We start from the raw sequence: 16,518 nt of genomic DNA, 5'->3' as shown, positions 1-16,518 counted from the left end.
GTTTCGTTTCGTTATGGAATCCTAGAAATTGTAAATCCTTGTTTTTCTGAGAAATTAAGGAACCCACAAGGTAGTTTCGTTCCGTTAAGGAATCCTAGAAATCATAAATCCTTGTTTTTCTGAAACATTTAAGGCTCGGACATTTTTATTTGTTTGTTCTTATTATTTTATTATTATTATTTTTTTTTTTCGGGGGGGAATAAGCAATGTTTTTGAATAAATAGAAGGCCTATTTAACTGTGGGACCACATAAAAATGTCAATGAAGTAACTAAAATAAAATAATAACTACTAATAATAAATAAATAAATAAGGAAGTAAGTGAATAAATAAATCAATGAATAAAACAAAATAAAGGGAAAATTTCTTAGGGGCAGTGGAATGGTTCAATTTACGGCAAATATCAAACCATTCTGAATAAGTGTGTGGGAGAGAAGGAAATGCATGTGACTTCGGGGTGTGAAGAGAGAACGGGGGCAGAAGGGAATGAGGTGAGAACAGGTAAAAATATGTGAGAAGTGTGGGGGTGTGAATAACTGGATGAAAACTTGCTGTGAGGGTGGATGGGTTCCTTCATTGTCAACCGTCGCTTGTTTGGTGTTCATTGATGAGAGGTGGAACGAGCATGTGTGAAGAAAAGAAAGTTGTTGGAAAAAGAAGTAGAAAGGACAAATAGAATGTCTCCAAGAGGAAGAAAAGTCAGAGAAAACTGTAGAAAAGTAGATAAGATGATGGCTAATGCTAGAATGATGGCAATGGGTAGTGCGTTGAAACAGTCTAGGAAGGGATGTGAGGGGAGCAAGGAAAGAGAAAGAAGACAATTGATGGTGAGCGAAAGTGAATCAGGAGAAGGCCAAGAAGTAACTGTAAAAATTAAAAGAAAAAAAAGGGGAGTGGATGAGAAGTGTTGCGAGAATGGATGTTTTTTTTACAATGTCTTCAACTGTGTGTTTGGTGATATTTATGAGAGAAATGGAAAAAGGCTTGAGTTGGAGGAGCGGCGGCTCTAGAGTTGACTGTTAAAAAAAATAAAAAAAATAAATAAAAATTAATTAAAAAAAGGGTGGGTGAGAGTGATAAGAAAGTTGTGTAAATGAAAGCGAAAGCAAGACTGATGGCGTTGCGAATGAGGAAGTGGGATCAAGTAGTATAATTAAAGTGTCACGTCCAGGATCCAACCCGAACGTTGATGGATAAAACTTCCGCCTATGCAATCTGGGGGTGGCAATTACAGTTGGCAGTACAGAGAGCGGTTACGGGACAAATGTTAATAGCGGGTGATATACGTGTTCTTTTTACACAATTATGTCCTCTTTTATAGTTGAATATTTTAATGAAAAAAATTTTTTTGAGTCCGAATTGGGGATTGTTGAGTCTTCTGCCCAGATTTAGGTTATAACTGTTTAGATTTAGTTATGACTGTTTTAATTTCCTCAGTAGAGCTGGGTGAGTGTTTAAATGATGTTTTCGGATTTTACTAAGACATTTGAATATACAAGTTGGTTTCGTTCTATTTTAGAATCCTAGAAACTGTAGAATCCTAGAAACCTAAGTCCTTGTATACGGGGTAACGTTACGAAGAAATGACCGCATAAGAAATGACTGAGTGAAGAGAAATAAGAGAGATAAGAGAATAAGAAGTTTGAGCGGTTTTGATAGAATCTGAATAAAACACAAGGTAGTTTCGTTCCGTTATGGAATCCTAGAAATCGTAAATCCTTGTTTTTCTGAGAAATTAAGGAACCCACAAGGTAGTTTCGTTCTGTTATGGAATCCTAGAAATCATAAATCCTTGTTTTTCTGAAACATTTAAGGCTCGGACATTTTTATTTGTTTGTTTCTTATTATTTTATTTTATTTTTTTTTTTTCGGGGGGGAATAAGCAATGTTTTTGAATAAATAGAAGGCCTATTTAACTGTGGGACCACATAAAAACATCAATGAAGTAACTAAAATAAAATAATAACTAATAATAATAAATAAATAAATAAGGAAGTAAGTGAATAAATAAATCAATGAATAAAACAAAATAAAGGGAAAATTTCTTAGGGACAGTGGAATGGTTCAATTTACGGCAAATATCAAACCATTCTGAATAAGTGTGTGGGAGAGAAGGAAATGCATGTGACTTCGGGGTGTGAAGAGAGAACGGGGGCAGAAGGGAATGAGGTGAGAACAGGTAAAAATATGTGAGAAGTGTGGGGGTGTGAATAACTGGATGAAAACTTGCTGTGACGGTGGATGGGTTCCTTCATTGTCAACCGTCGTCTGCCCCTCTGTTGGCTGCTGGATGGCGGCTGCGTCTTGGTCGTTCCCTGGGTCTCGTGGGGGGTGCTGTGTTGCGGGGCTCTCCCTGGTGTTCGGGGCGGCGCCGCCCCGGCGCGGTCCGTCGCTCTGGGCCCGGCGACGTGGGTCGGGGCCTGTGGGCCGCCGGGGTGCCCCGTGGTTCCCTCTCCCCTCCCCCTTCCTCCCCCTTGCTTCCTCTCCCTCTTCGCCTCTCCCCGCCCGTCCTCCGCCTCCCTGTCCCTTCTCCCTCGTCGCCCTTCCTCCTCCTCTCCCCCTCTCTCTGCGGCCCTGCCGCTGCCTCCTGCCCTTCCTGTCGTCTCCTTCCCCCGTCCCCTCCCCTTCCCCTGTCCGCCCTCCTCCCCCTCCCCTAGGCCAGGGGTTCCATCCGTGGCCTGGGTCTCGGCGCTCCGGGGGCCGGGAGAGTGGGCGGGATCGGTGTTGTGCCCGCCCCGCTCCGGTATGCACTTCGGGCGGTCCCCGGTAGCTCCCCTCCAATTTTAATGCACCACACAACTGGGGGGGGGGGGGGGCATCGGTTGGGGCAGGCCGCAGTATGGAGTAGTGCTGCGGTCACCCCCCCCCCATTAATTTCTTTTAATGCACCACATACGCTCCTTGACATGCCTGGGAGGCGGGTGGATCGGAGCAGAGGGGGATATTATTTCCCTCTGCTCCGGTTCACCTGCCCCCAATTTTAATGCACCACACACACACACTTATGTATATACACTGGGTGGGGTCACACTCACGGTTTAGGGGTAGAGTTCGCCAGTCGGCGAGCTGGCAAACTCAGTAACAGGGTTAGTTTTTCACTTAGATCGTTGGGGTGACGACCGGGGCCTCTCCCCGCTGGGCCTGGGGTTCCTCCGGTGCCCCCATCTCCCCTTCTGCCCCTGGTAGAAATCATAAATCTTTGTTTTTCTGAAACATTTAAGGCTCGGACATTTTTATTTGTTTGTTTCTTATTATTTTATTTTATTTTATTTTTTTCGGGGGGAAATAAGCAATGTTTTTGAATAAATAGAAGGCCTATTTAACTGTGGTACCACAAAAAGACGTCAATGAAGTAACTAAAATAAAATAATAACTAATAATAATAAATAAATAAATAAGGAAGTAAGTGAATAAAAAAATCAATGAATAAAACGTTTGGGGGGGGTGGGCTCCTCTATTTCCACATCAATGGGCCATTTGGCAATGTGCATTGAATGATGCTGTAAAAGTCTTATCTACTTCCAGCTGTCGTCATGTGTATTGAATGCTGTAAAAGTCTTAACTCATGGCTGGGGGGCTGTTTCCTGGGGGTTTGGGGGTTTTGTGATACTGCTTTCAAAATAGTATAAGAATACTGTGAGTACCGCTGTAAGAACACACTTGCGAGGAACAGCTGTGCTTCTGTAAACCCGCTTGTGTCCGGAGTATTCTGTAAAATAAATCCTTCGAAGGAACTGTTCACCGATCTCCAGTCTGTATTCAGAAAATCAATATTCTCTTTACCCGGAACAAAACAAACACGCGGAAGACAAAGTGTGTCATTCCAACAAAAGGTAGGCAACTTTTTAGTTAGGACACAAAGGAAAGCTTCTGCCAAGTGGAGACTGTCAAGTATAATACATCAACGATCAGAGGCTGAGTCATGCTAAGAAGCTAAGCTAATGTTAGCGTGTGTGCGCGCACTTTTTTTGGAGAAAAGAATTCAAACTAGACAGAACAGAAATTTTTTTTGGACTACAGGCAAAACTAATTTGTGGCATACATTAGCTCCCTGGAACCTGAACTTGGATGCACACAACATTGTGGAGTGACCACTTTATCAGATTCATCTAGGGGGAAAAAACCTGCATATAATTGTCTTAATTGTTTCATCAAGTTAGATGCTGAATATTTGCAAATATCTCAATCAACCAAACCTCAAAGGCCTCTAAACTCGTGAACTGGTCGGTAAGGCACATGCGTGCACGCACACACACACACACTCATTTAATATCAATCAATGAAGTCAGCAGTCCAGCACACCTTGGGTGTGTTACAATCATTCATGCTGGATTCCTCCTCCGCACACAAATATTTCCAACGGCGTGAGCTGACACGTTCACACATGACCTTTAACATTACTTTTGCAGAAGGGAAAGTACAAGAGGACGACAAAGGCAATATCAGCGTTGCCGTGGGAGACCACGTTGATTGACATGAGGGTTTGGAACAGACGCTCATTGTTTGTGTGGTTACTTCATCTTAATGCCATTCAATATGCTTGACCAATCAGAGCAGAGAGTGTTTAGATCCCGCCTTCCTGCTTGATTTAGTCACAGTTTTCAACTAAAGGATGTACAGTTGCTAGCATCATAGCATGCTAGCTGCTAAATTAGCATACAAGGCAATCGTTTTTTTTTTTTTTTATCCAGTTGCGACAGAGACCAACGAAGAAGAGTTGCTAGCATCATAGCATGCTAAGCTGCTAGGTTAGCATACAAGGCAACTCTTCTTCTTCTGTCTCTAAGTTGAACAACATTTAAGGGAAAATCTGCTTGCAAAATGGACCAAATGTCCTCTTTAGACAGTTTGGAGCTAAGTGGTCTCACTATCTTCTGGTTACAAATAACTTTTTAAAAGTCTGTTCTAGTGTGCAGCCCAGTGTGCTCTTTTTTTTGATGTACTTCTCATGTTACTTACTGAGGTGGGTGAAAGTCTACAAGGGCCACAGGATCAAATTTCATTTGGGTGGCTGGAGAAGAGGATGAAGAGGAAAAGAGGAAAAGGAGGAATGTGTCAGACACACTAATAGGCTACTCTGACCACAAAGACGCAATGAAAATGATTAATAATTCTCGTGAAACACACACATGCTAGGAATGTTCAATACCACTTTTTTTTTCAGACCGATAGCAAAGATATTTCAATATAGTATTTCTCCTTAAAATTCCATGAAATGAATGGTGATTTACTATTCTTCTAATTTCTGAATTCTAGTTCCTGATCGTAAAATGGCCACAAGATGCCATCTTGAGCACGCATCTGTAAGTACGGATACCTTGAAATAAGGCCAGGCATCAGCCGGATACCTGGTATTGCTCGCCCATCACACACACACACACACACACACACACACACACACACACACACACGCACACACACACACACACACACACACACACACACACACACACACACACACACACACACACACACACACACACACACACGTGTAAACAGAAAAAACACACACATGCACATAACTCACTCAGCCTGTAGATGTCACTGCTTGCCTACCTGTCTGCGCTCATGTGGGGAGACGGAAGAGGTGAGGGAGACATCATGTCACGGTTACTTCAAGACTTTTTAGGTTAACATACTAAGTTATTTAGATCCTTTCTTTGTAAAAAAGGGTGAAGTGTTCGCATTTGAGAACATGTCACATAACAAGGAGAGTTGTTGATAAATGTAGCTGAAGCCTTCAGTGCTCATGAGCGCACAAGAAAGTAGAGGAATCTGACTGCAGCCCCCCCCATTCTCTGCCCCTCCTCCCCATGTCCCTGCAGACCTCACTTCAGTACCACCGTCAGCCCGGAAATGACTTACACACTGCAAGAACCAAGACAAGGGCAGGCCAAATTCTCTCGGACCCTTAGCATTCGGGTCACCACCTCTCCTAGCTCCGCCTCTCCGGTAGCCGCTATCGAACAATGCACACTAAAAGCAGCAGACATTCTAATAGCTTCTTCTCTCTTGCTATTAATTCCCTAAACAGTTGACTCAAAATTGGTGGCAAATGTTTGCCAATTTGGCACATCCCACCTTCAGCTTGCTACATATTTGTATGACTCACTGATCAATATTATATATTATATATATTATAACGTCACATGACCAAAAGCAGGAGACACATGAGCCCGTAGGCACTGTGATGTCATTTTCAGTTGACAACAAATGGCTGTAAAAGACAAAATGGCCGCCCCTGAGATAAATTTGCTACTCAAATACATGTTATGTGAAAAGCTCTAGCTTTTGTTTTCTTTTTAATTGTATTTTATTTTGTTGTGTCTTTTATTTTCATTGTATACTGCTCCGTCTTATAATTTTGTGGTGTGCTATACAAAAAACATTATTTTTGTATATATTTGTCTTTGATACATATGTGTATGTTTGAAACAGTAAAAAAAAAAAAAAAAAAAAAGCAGAAAAAAATTCTTACTGTGCTTAATTCTTATTCCACATACGTAATATTTATCAGAATGCCACACAGAACATATTATTGACATAAAGACAATTTTTGCTGAGCAAAATATGAATACCATTATGAGGGTTACAATTAGGATTAGGGTTAGATGCAAGTAATAACATTGAAAAAGTTTAGGGGGGTTTACTGTTTAGTGGTTAGTGGCTCAGATTAGGCTCAGCGTTGGTGATATAGTTTAAGAGGGTCAGGATTCCGGTTAGAATTACATTTAGGGGGCGGTTTTAGGGTTAGGACTAACATATATCATAATCTAATCTAATCTAACATGAATGTTTGCAGATGTGCCAAACCATGTCAAAACCAACATTTAGCATTGTGGGTTTTCATGCATACTTTTCAGTATTTCTGTTGCGCTGCTTCTGAGCATAGATGACGGGGTGTGGCCTTGAAACCTGCTGGTTTGTTTGCCCTCCTCCACAGGTGTGTCTGAGAGCGAGTAGTCAACAAACTGACAGTGCCCGTCATCTAAGTATTAGAAACGACAGAATTATATAAATCTGCATGAGATCGAAAGTATTAATGCATCCATAGAGACACGGGCCTGGCACTTATAATATGAAACATAAATGAGATTGACATGTATTTATTTGTCCAAATGAGCAGATACGCTTATGAAGCGTCATGTTGAGCTTTCACAGAGCGGCAACAGGTAAAAGTGTGTTGTGTGTGTTGGGGGGGTTGAAAACAGAAGCTCACAAACAGAGCTCACAAATGCACAGGCACACACAATCTCAGCAGATACACCCAAAGTGCTCCTCTTGTGTATGCTATTTTTATGAAGCTCAGCATTTTACACGTTTTTCTTTTACTGTAAAATTAGTTCATTAAAACGTATTTATTCCGTTGTTATATATTTATTTTCTTGAATAGTTACTTGACTTGACTTACTGTAATTATTAATAAATGTGTGTATTAATGAGTAAAATTTGTGTGTTTTTTTTGTTTAGTTAAAAAATATGAAATAACCGGGTTTAAAAACTATTTAAAAAAATATATAATTATCATTTAAAAAATCTGTTTTTATTTAGTGCAGTAATGTAAGTTTTCATTAACTAATTAATTCAAATGCATTATTAATTTTTTTAATTAATTAACTAAATGGTCAATTAAATTAATTAACTAATTTGTCAATTTCATTCAATTTCATCTATTTGCAAACAGTGAAATGAAAAATAGAAGTTAAATGGCAAAAATATCATTTGCATCTGCAGGTATGAAAGGTCCTGGATTGTTTCTACATTTGTTACTAGTGCTGAAAAGTGTATAAAAAAACATGCTTTTACATACCAAAAAAAAAAAGAAAAAAAGAGGGAACTGAGTTCATTGCACTGGAAACAGTCAGCAGGATTGCCTCCTAATCCAGTTGGGAAAAGTATTACAATGGGAATCGCCCCCAAATCTATCATTTGCGTGTCTCCTGCACCACCACCTTGCGGTACGTTGGGATTCTGCCTGAAGCCTGCTGAGCTCCAGTGGACTTGGTGGTGGTGCTTTTGACGTTGAAGGACATTTTCGATCCAGAAGTGTTCCTCTTCTGGGACATACTTCCAGCTGGGTTTCTGCTGGATGAGCCTTCCACCAAAAGGACGCTCTGAGCTCCAGACATCCGCTCAGCTTCTCCCCTTCCTTGCACCGTGGCGGTTCGACTGCCCCTGTGAACTTTCACAGACTCCACAGGGAGCTTGCTTTCCACCACCACCATCTTCTGGAGGCTGGGCTGATTCCCGGTGTGGATCTTGGGGTTCTCTACCAGCACCAGGCCGGCATCGTTGGTGTGTCCGCCAGACACGAGCATGCCTTGCCCAGCTCCTGCTAGAACAACGCCCTGGAGATTGCTAGCCGATGCCTCAGCCAGAAGCACGGCGTTCTGGACTTGTGGCTGGACTACGTATTGCATGGGAGTGGCGGCGGCGTAATAAACAGGCTGCTGCTGCTGGAGCAAGAACATCTGGCCTTGGTTTTCCATTCCTCCCATCACTGCCGTCATGCATTGATTCCGCGTAGTCATGTTTTCCTTCACCACCTGAGTCACAGTTTGGTCTACCTTGGGGACAACTGGTGGCAGCTTCATGAGTTCCGGCCTTGGTTCTGTCAAGATCTTTGTTGGCGGTGGAATGACATCGGGTTGGATCTTCTGGCCGCCGCACAGCTCCGCCAGGGTCTTGAACTTGGGGCCCAGGTCGTCGAGGAACTGAAGGTCGTTGTCGTTCTCCAGGAGGCTGCAGCAGCCCACTGAGCCGGCCGAAGAGCTTTGGCCCTCAAAATTGTACTTCAAGTGAGCGTCCTTCTCCGCCAGGTTGCTTCTGCCGCCTTCGCTGTACACTCTCTGTTGAAACATGACATAAAAAATTTTGAAAGTTGTGATGATTACAACTGATCCAGTGCTGTGGTTAATGGAAAACCCAAACTGCCAACATTAAAAATAAATAAATGAATAAAAATGGATATAAAAAATAAAATTAAAAAAATAAATAAATAACAATAAATGGAAAGAAAACCAATAAAATATATCCATAAATAAATACAAGTTAAAAAAAAAAAACGAGATTCAAAAAATAAAAATAAAATTACAAATAAATGTGGAAATGTCCAAAGTCACCATAACTTGCGACTTGAGTTGCTCGACAACAAGTCGTGTTGACAGTGGACAAGATAGTCGTCCATTGCTGGAGCTTCCCATGCAAGCCGGCGAGACTTCCTTCTTCGTCCAGCTGCTCACGCGACCATTGAAAGGCAGTTTGCAATGGCGGAGTCCAAGCCAAGACACGCTTAGGACCGCCCCCTCATTTAAATAACATTTTGTCTTGACAGAGCGTCTGCAGCATGAAATAAATAAATATGAGAGCAGAGTATTTTTATTTATTGATTGATATTTAATTATATTAATATATTTATTTTGGTATTTCCACATTTATTTTTATGTTTATTTGTATTTTTTGTTATCTCGTTTTTTATTTTTTACTTTTATTTAAGGATATATAAATATTTTGTTTTTATTTTCATTTATATTTATCTTTTGTATTTAATTTTTGAATTTTTTTTTTTTATATCCATTTTTATTTTCACTTTCATTCATTTATTCACTTATTTATTTATTTTTTATTGTGGCAGTTTTCGTCCTCCATAGTTGTTGACCTAATGTTGTTATAAATTCCACTCAATATATAATACAAAAGCTACTTCTCACCTGCTGGTAGTATTGGGCGATCAGGTGGTCCGGTAGAGCGATGCTGTCATACGCTGCCATGGCCTGACCTCCCACCGCTGCACCCCCGAACCTGGAGTAAGTGTTGACGTTGGCCTGCCTCCTTCCCCAAGACTGCTCCATGTTTCCCTGGAAGGTGTCTGCAAAGACCGACTGGTTCACGTGATCGCTCCTGTCTACGGCGACCTGCTGCGTCGGGATGAGGTTTAGCGGCACCTCCTGCCACCGACCCGGCAAACGGATGGACACAAGTCAAAAACTGCACAAGTGATTTCAAGAGCTGGCCGAGTGGTCAGGACTAACCGCGTTCTCCCCCAGGCCTTCGGTGCAGTAGGTGATCAAGTGGGACTCGGTTTCAAATGGGATTTCCGCAGCACCTCTCGGCAGGCCCAGATTGCCACCACACTGACAAAAGAGCAACAGCAGGGGAACCACTGGAACAAAAACAACACGCTTGCATTTCATATCTAAAAATATTCATCTGTCATTTATTTGATATGAGTGGGCATATAAACGAGAAATGCCAACGCTCAACTAAGCATGGCATGATATTAAATTCTGACACAAAACTGTGAGCAAAAATATCATATCAAAATGACAGCTCTAAAATGTCCTTTTTTGAAATATTTGGTAAATGGTACTTCATTTATATAGCGCTTTTCCAACTTATAAGGCCCTAAAAAAGCACTCCACGTGAGACTACTCATTGACATAGACATCGACAAGAGTAACTGGGGTTTCAGTATCTTGCTCAAAGGTACTTCGATGTGGCCAAAATAGCATGCGATCAAACCCACACTACTACTGAGCCACAATGAACCATATAAATTTGTATAAATAAAAAACTGCATTTTCTTCTAATTTAATTTTTTTTCAACAAATATTTAAAATTTTCGTTTTTTTCAACACGTTTTCAAAAAAAACAATTTCAACAAAATCTTTTTAATGTAATTTAATTTCATATTTAATAAAAAAAATATGTGTGCCATTAAAAATTTAAATAAATAAATACATTTTATCATTCTTCTTCTGTTTTATTAAGTGTCCCATCACTGGTGGGCTACTCATGTTATCATTGGGGCTAACTAGTACCTAATGGCACCATATTTATTTTTGGGGGGGAATAATGCACATTATGTCAACAGAACAAAAATGCATTCATGTCTCACAGAGGAGAAAAAAAACAACTGGCCGCTATTAACGTCAAAGGAGGTAGCTCGTTCACTCAACTACTATTACATTATCACCTTTTAATATGAGATTTTGTCCAATTTCTACCAAATTTGAAGCATACATGTGAGAGAGATATGCGACCCATCGGAATTTCTTCAAAAAAAGTTTCCCTTCAACATCAATTTTTTTCCTGAAAAACGCCAAGGATATCTCACATCTATTATTATTATTAGTTTCGCATCACTTTGGATCATTTGGGGTATTACCATGACACCCTCAAAGATGACCTCCTACAGATTTAATCTCCATCAAATATTCACTTCAAGTTTTTGTCACTAAATTTGATGACTCGCCATAAAAAAACGAAACTCTGAGTCACATCTTGAATGTCAAACACGTGTGTGATGAAGGTGACAACATGAAGAGATTCATGGGCTCCCCCTACTGGCAACAATGTATACATGCGCTACAACTCTCCTCCTGATTTCCATCCATGTTCCACACTGGTTTGATGGCACTTACGCAATAGCAGCAGCAGGCCCAGTAGCAGAAGTCCGATGCCTGCGGGTCCCAACTCGGATTTCTTGTCAGGCTGACCTCGTCCGCCTCGTCTTCCACAAATCGCTCCATCCTCGCAGGTGCACACCTTGACCGTCACCTTCTGTGGCTCCGAGCACGCCTTTCCCTGCTGGTCCTTCACCAATAATTCCACCTCATGCAGACCAGGCCATAAGGAGTGCTGGGCCCTCAGGATGGCTGCGGTATCTGCCCACACAGATTCAAATCCATGAGGTTCAGCCTGAAGATTAAAGTCCACCGAGATCCAAAACAGACCAGATGTTGTCTCCTCACCATTGAGATGCTCCACCTGCCATTTTCCCTTTGTGCCCTCCAGGATTTCAAAGGTGAACGGAGCTCCATTGGGGAAGTCATCTCCGTCGACGGCACTGACGACGACCGCATCGTCGGGAAGGCACAGAGTCTCGAGGGTGCTGGTCAGGGTGGGACAGTGGTCGTTGAAGTCTTCCACTTGGATGGCCACAGTGCCGGTGGCGGTGCTCGAGGGGATGTCTGTTTGCGGGAAACACAAGTGGAATCACACAAAAGACTGTTTTTTCCCCCCAATCTCAACCTCATCCAATCAACATTAGGGATATTGAGCATTTTAACCACAGGGATGTGATTTGACCAAAGTGAAATTATCAGAAAATTTAGCCGGGGGTCTGGGGGCCGCTGACACCCAGCTAGGTCCAGGGCAGTGCCCTGGTGGGGGGACAAGGGGGGCTTCCCGGAGCTCATGGGTTTTCCGTGTTTTAAGTACTTTCAATGCACTCACATGACAAAGAAATAGACAAAACAACAGCATAAATTTTCAATGTATATTGAACTATCCCATATAAAATGGCAGTTTTAGTCAACTCAAAATCAGTCACATTCAAAAACATTGGACTGCCTTTGCTTTTAAAAACTATCACTGAGAATATCATCATATCTAACTAATGTGATTACTAAGTTAACACATAAATAATGTTGAAAAGTTCAAATTTCATGAACAAATAATTGTATCATGACCAAATGAAAAGTAACTCATATTAGAGCATACCACAAATGTCTTTGTTATAGCAGAAGATGTTATCTGTCGGAGTCATGTGCATACACATTGAACTACTAAATTTTTTTTTAAAAAAATCGGATTTTTGGGGGGGGGGGGGGGAGATAAAAAAAAGCGGAATTCCGCGAATTAGCGGAAAAATCACATCCCTGTAACCAATATCGGTATCGGCCTTTAAAAAAAAAAAATCCGACGGCTGATAAGAGATAAATCTAAAACGATTTTAATCTCAGGGAACTACTTATTTAAATTTTCAGTTAACTTTAAAAGAGATGCTGCTGACCCTGGGAACCTTCTGAACCATTTGTTTTTGTTTGACATTAAATCTAGAAATGTGAAAGTTTAAGATTTCAGGTATTTTTAAATTTTGGAAGAAAAAAAATTCTGTAGAAAACTATAGAGAGGAGCTATGGTATTTACTTGTTTAAGTTTTCATTTAACTTTTAAGATAAAAAAAACCATTTTATTTTGAAAAGTCTGAAAAATTGTTCAATCACCATTTACCGCTTTAAGACATTACAACAAAGTCAAGATCGGCATTTGTATTTAATCTTCAGACCCAAAGATTATTGCAGTGGTGAGTGGACATGACTTATGCTGCATTCAAAGATGGTCGGAAGTCAGACTTTTCCCAGTTCAAACCAGGAAGTCAAAATCGGGAAAAAAAGTATCCCCACTTCACGACGGACTATAATGTGACGTCACTCTATAATGGCGACCCCTTTGGAAACACAGACTGTCAATGGTAGGACACAATTTACTAGAATATGAAAATAAATAGCTTTCTTTATTCATAAATATTCAACATGACTTCACGTAACACAACGTACGTGACAGTTTGCCGCTGTCTCCCAGCATGAAATTATACGCTGGACTCCTGAACTGTATGGAATGCTTATGAAATAAGATTAAAACACGGGAAGTTTGCTAGAGGTCAAAATGAGTTTTGAAGATCAAAATAAAAAAACAATTTTACACTAAATTACCATTTTGGTTGTTTACTTCGTTACTTCCCACTACTGTCGGCACAACACCAAAATGATTCAGCATCTTAACATCTAAGGAGGTTACGTAATGCGACAATCGTGGCAGCGTACCTTCTGAAATGCAGATCACTTGAGCGTAGTACGTCCCGTTGACCAAAAAAGTGGACTCTCTGTCGGGCATCTTGATCAGTCTGATGTCTGCGGTTTCTGGGTCAATGGTGAGCCAGTTGTCAGGGTCCGAACCTTTAAGATATCTACAACACAGAACACCAATTGCAATGCCGCGTATTTTGGTATCTGGGCTTTCGATCGGAACCATCGGTGCCATACAAAATGCAACATAACAGCAGAGATGAAGAGAATTGATTGTTGGGCATTAATCAATACATCTTCATGGAACAAATGTTACAGTGTGTATCCACTCACTTGACTTTCTGGGCTGGTTTCCCAGTGTCGCCATCTAGTGCCGGGTAGTGAGCAATGACATCATTGATAGTAGTGCTGCTGCCCTCCGATATTGTGATCACTTTGACTTTGGGATCAAAATGTGGACCTTCACGCTGGTTTTGAACGTTGATTTTGACGTATGCTTTATACGGCGTGCTTTGCTGAAGTCCTTCATAAAGTGGAGCCTTGTTCCTCACGGTGAGTTCAAGAACAAAATCCTTCACGTCCTCATAGTCCGCCGGCTGCGAAATCGGACATATTGTTTCAAATTGTGGCTTGTTGTGAAGCTAACATGGCTAGCCTGCGTGTTTCTGTTTATTTTGTGCATACCTTATCAAGCATCAGGATTCCCTCGTTGGTCTTTGGGTCCGTTTTGATGCTGAAGTACTTGGCCTCGTTGCCTTTCACGATATCAAACACGCTTTGCCAGTTTTCCGTGTCCTTCAGGTCCAAGTCTTGAGCTTTGAACCTCATCACCTCCACACCCTTCGTGTTCTCCATTATGCTGCCTTCGTACTACAAATAAAATGCGCACCAACTCGGGTTATTACATGACCTTTGACAAGAACTCTTGAAACTCTGATCCGTGCTTTCATAGCATCTAGACTGGACGACTGTAACAGATTGCGTGACCAATGAGATGACCAGTAGCAGTCAAAGGCTTGACAATAAGACCAAATCGCAAAGCATGTGGTATGAAAACAACACATACCTGGTGTTTTTCCAGCGTTGGAAGGTTGTCGTTGATGTCCAGCACATTGATGGTCAGCGTGCTGGTTCCTGTGAGTCCGTCAGGGTTCCCGTTGAGGTCCTGAGCTTGCACCGTTACAAAGTACCGATCTGTTGTCTGACAGCACAAAACCACAACGTGAACAAGTTTGTGCGATTCTCGCTTTTTTCGACATTTGGTTGATTTTGGAGGAGCTGGTACTACCTCTCTATCCAGGGTAGATTTGTCAACGTAGATGTTTCCATCGTTGTTCATGCGGAACATGTCGTGAGGTGGGTCCTGCTTCACGATGGTGTAGAACAGCTGAGAGTTGGGGCTGCCCGGTTCATCGGCGTCAGTCGCAGTGACGGTCGTGATGGGCGTCCCTGAAAAACACAGATATCAAAGCATGCGGGGTTATCATAGTTTTGGAATTTTCATATGAGTGAGTTTTTATTTCATCTGGATTTTTTGTTTTTTTAAATTTAGTTAGTTTTAATTAGCTTTCAAGGCGGTTCTCTTAGTTTTTATTAGTTTTAGTTACTTTAACAAAATGCTTAGTTAGTTTCAGTATTAGTCGTCGTTTTGTTTTTTATTGTGTATTACTTGTGCGCAGAGGTGGCAAATCCAGGTCCAGAAAGCAAAACCCTGCCACAGTTTGGCTTTAGCCATAGATGCTAGCTTAGCTAGCTAGCTCTCCTAGCAGGTAAACATTTTCGCTATAATTATAGTTAGTTTTGTAAACATAAAATGTAGTTTCAGTTAGTTTTCGTTTTTTTGAAAAGCATATTCGTTTTTATTTTATTTAGTTAATGAAATTGTTTTTACTTTCATGGATCTGTATGTCTCAAGTGTTATTATCGCTCATCTGTTCTCTAACCCGCAGGGCTGCGTTCGTCCACGTCCACGGGCTGCATGGCGTCAAACTGTGGCTCGTTGTCGTTCTCGTCCAGCACCTTTACGCGGATGTCTATCCTTTTCTCCGCCTCGGTGCCGTCGTTGAATCTGGCGATGCCCAACAGCTGAAAGGACAAATAGCAGTCACTTTACTTGACTTTCTCCACAGCATCACCAATGGCCGATTTGAGGTATTACAACAGCCTTTCCCAATTTCTTTTTTTTTTTTTTTGAGCCACGAGCCCCAAAACTCACACAAAAAAAGCCTGTTTCGCATATAGCTATGTTGATATTATGTCTTCAAATTTATATTCTTATTTTATATTGTTAAATTTTGGGGGGAAAATGACGTAATTCATATTCAATGTTTTTATTTTGTAAAACACAAAAAGGGTGTAGCTGTACCTAATGAAATGGCCATTTTGCCAAACATTGAGATATCAAGTATCAAAAAAAAAAGTCAATAAATGTTTTCTGATTCAGTACTAGAAAGATATATTTATTTACGGGTATTCAGCAAAAAGGAGCTGAGTGGTTGAGGAAGGGGTTGCTCACATTGTAAGTATTGATGACCTCCCTGTCCAGTTTTTGGGTGACACGAATGAGTCCCGTTTTGGGGTCCACCACAAAGACGTCGAAGGGGTGCTCGCTTGCGCCGACGCCCTGCAGGGAGTAGCTAATGTCCCCGTCAACTTCAAAATCTGATCGAATCTGAAATAGACACAACATACAAAAACTGAATAGGAACTGCAAAAATGGAACTTCAATGCTGGGATGCTACACATGCTCCAGTAGCGCCTCCTTGTGGATAAAAGTGTTTCTTACCTTGGCTATATATTGCTTCCCAGTATAATCTTCATTTTCCTTGAGCTGCTTTGGAGGTATGATCCATTCTCTTTTTTTCCGGACTGGTTCATTCCCAGAGTGGAGCGTTAGTACAAGTGTGTTCTGGAGCTATAACGCAGTA

General features: G+C 41.2%; 1 protein-coding gene across 5 annotated transcripts in view; it reads right to left on the bottom strand.

Moving 5' to 3' along the window:
- LOC144062587 (desmoglein-2.1-like) overlaps window positions 1-16,518 on the bottom strand; it is an 82,508-nt gene that overhangs the window by 18,225 nt on the left and 47,765 nt on the right. For 2 of the 5 annotated variants that reach the window (XM_077584110.1, XM_077584111.1), the window contains exons 6-18: window positions 16,377-16,505; window positions 16,107-16,262; window positions 15,535-15,676; window positions 14,880-15,040; window positions 14,658-14,792; window positions 14,276-14,461; window positions 13,925-14,187; window positions 13,610-13,752; window positions 11,753-11,971; window positions 11,423-11,665; window positions 10,031-10,161; window positions 9,710-9,946; window positions 7,090-8,848 (exon numbers count right to left, since the gene is read on the bottom strand). In XM_077584110.1, coding sequence (XP_077440236.1) covers window positions 7,925-8,848; window positions 9,710-9,946; window positions 10,031-10,161; window positions 11,423-11,665; window positions 11,753-11,971; window positions 13,610-13,752; window positions 13,925-14,187; window positions 14,276-14,461; window positions 14,658-14,792; window positions 14,880-15,040; window positions 15,535-15,676; window positions 16,107-16,262; window positions 16,377-16,505 — 3,069 coding nt within the window. In that variant the 3' untranslated portion in view covers window positions 7,090-7,924. Of the gene's footprint in view, window positions 1-3,034; window positions 3,054-7,089; window positions 8,849-9,709; window positions 9,947-10,030; window positions 10,162-11,422; window positions 11,666-11,752; window positions 11,972-13,609; window positions 13,753-13,924; window positions 14,188-14,275; window positions 14,462-14,657; window positions 14,793-14,879; window positions 15,041-15,534; window positions 15,677-16,106; window positions 16,263-16,376; window positions 16,506-16,518 lie in introns of those variants that run through there. The other 3 variants (XM_077584112.1, XM_077584114.1, XM_077584113.1) reach the window with 3 other exon arrangements.

Source organism: Vanacampus margaritifer, chromosome 13, assembly GCF_051991255.1.
Source record: "Vanacampus margaritifer isolate UIUO_Vmar chromosome 13, RoL_Vmar_1.0, whole genome shotgun sequence".
Taxonomy (NCBI): Eukaryota; Metazoa; Chordata; class Actinopteri; order Syngnathiformes; family Syngnathidae; genus Vanacampus; species Vanacampus margaritifer.
Note: the sequence above shows the minus strand (reverse complement) of the source record. Positions and strands in the feature narration are given on the sequence as shown.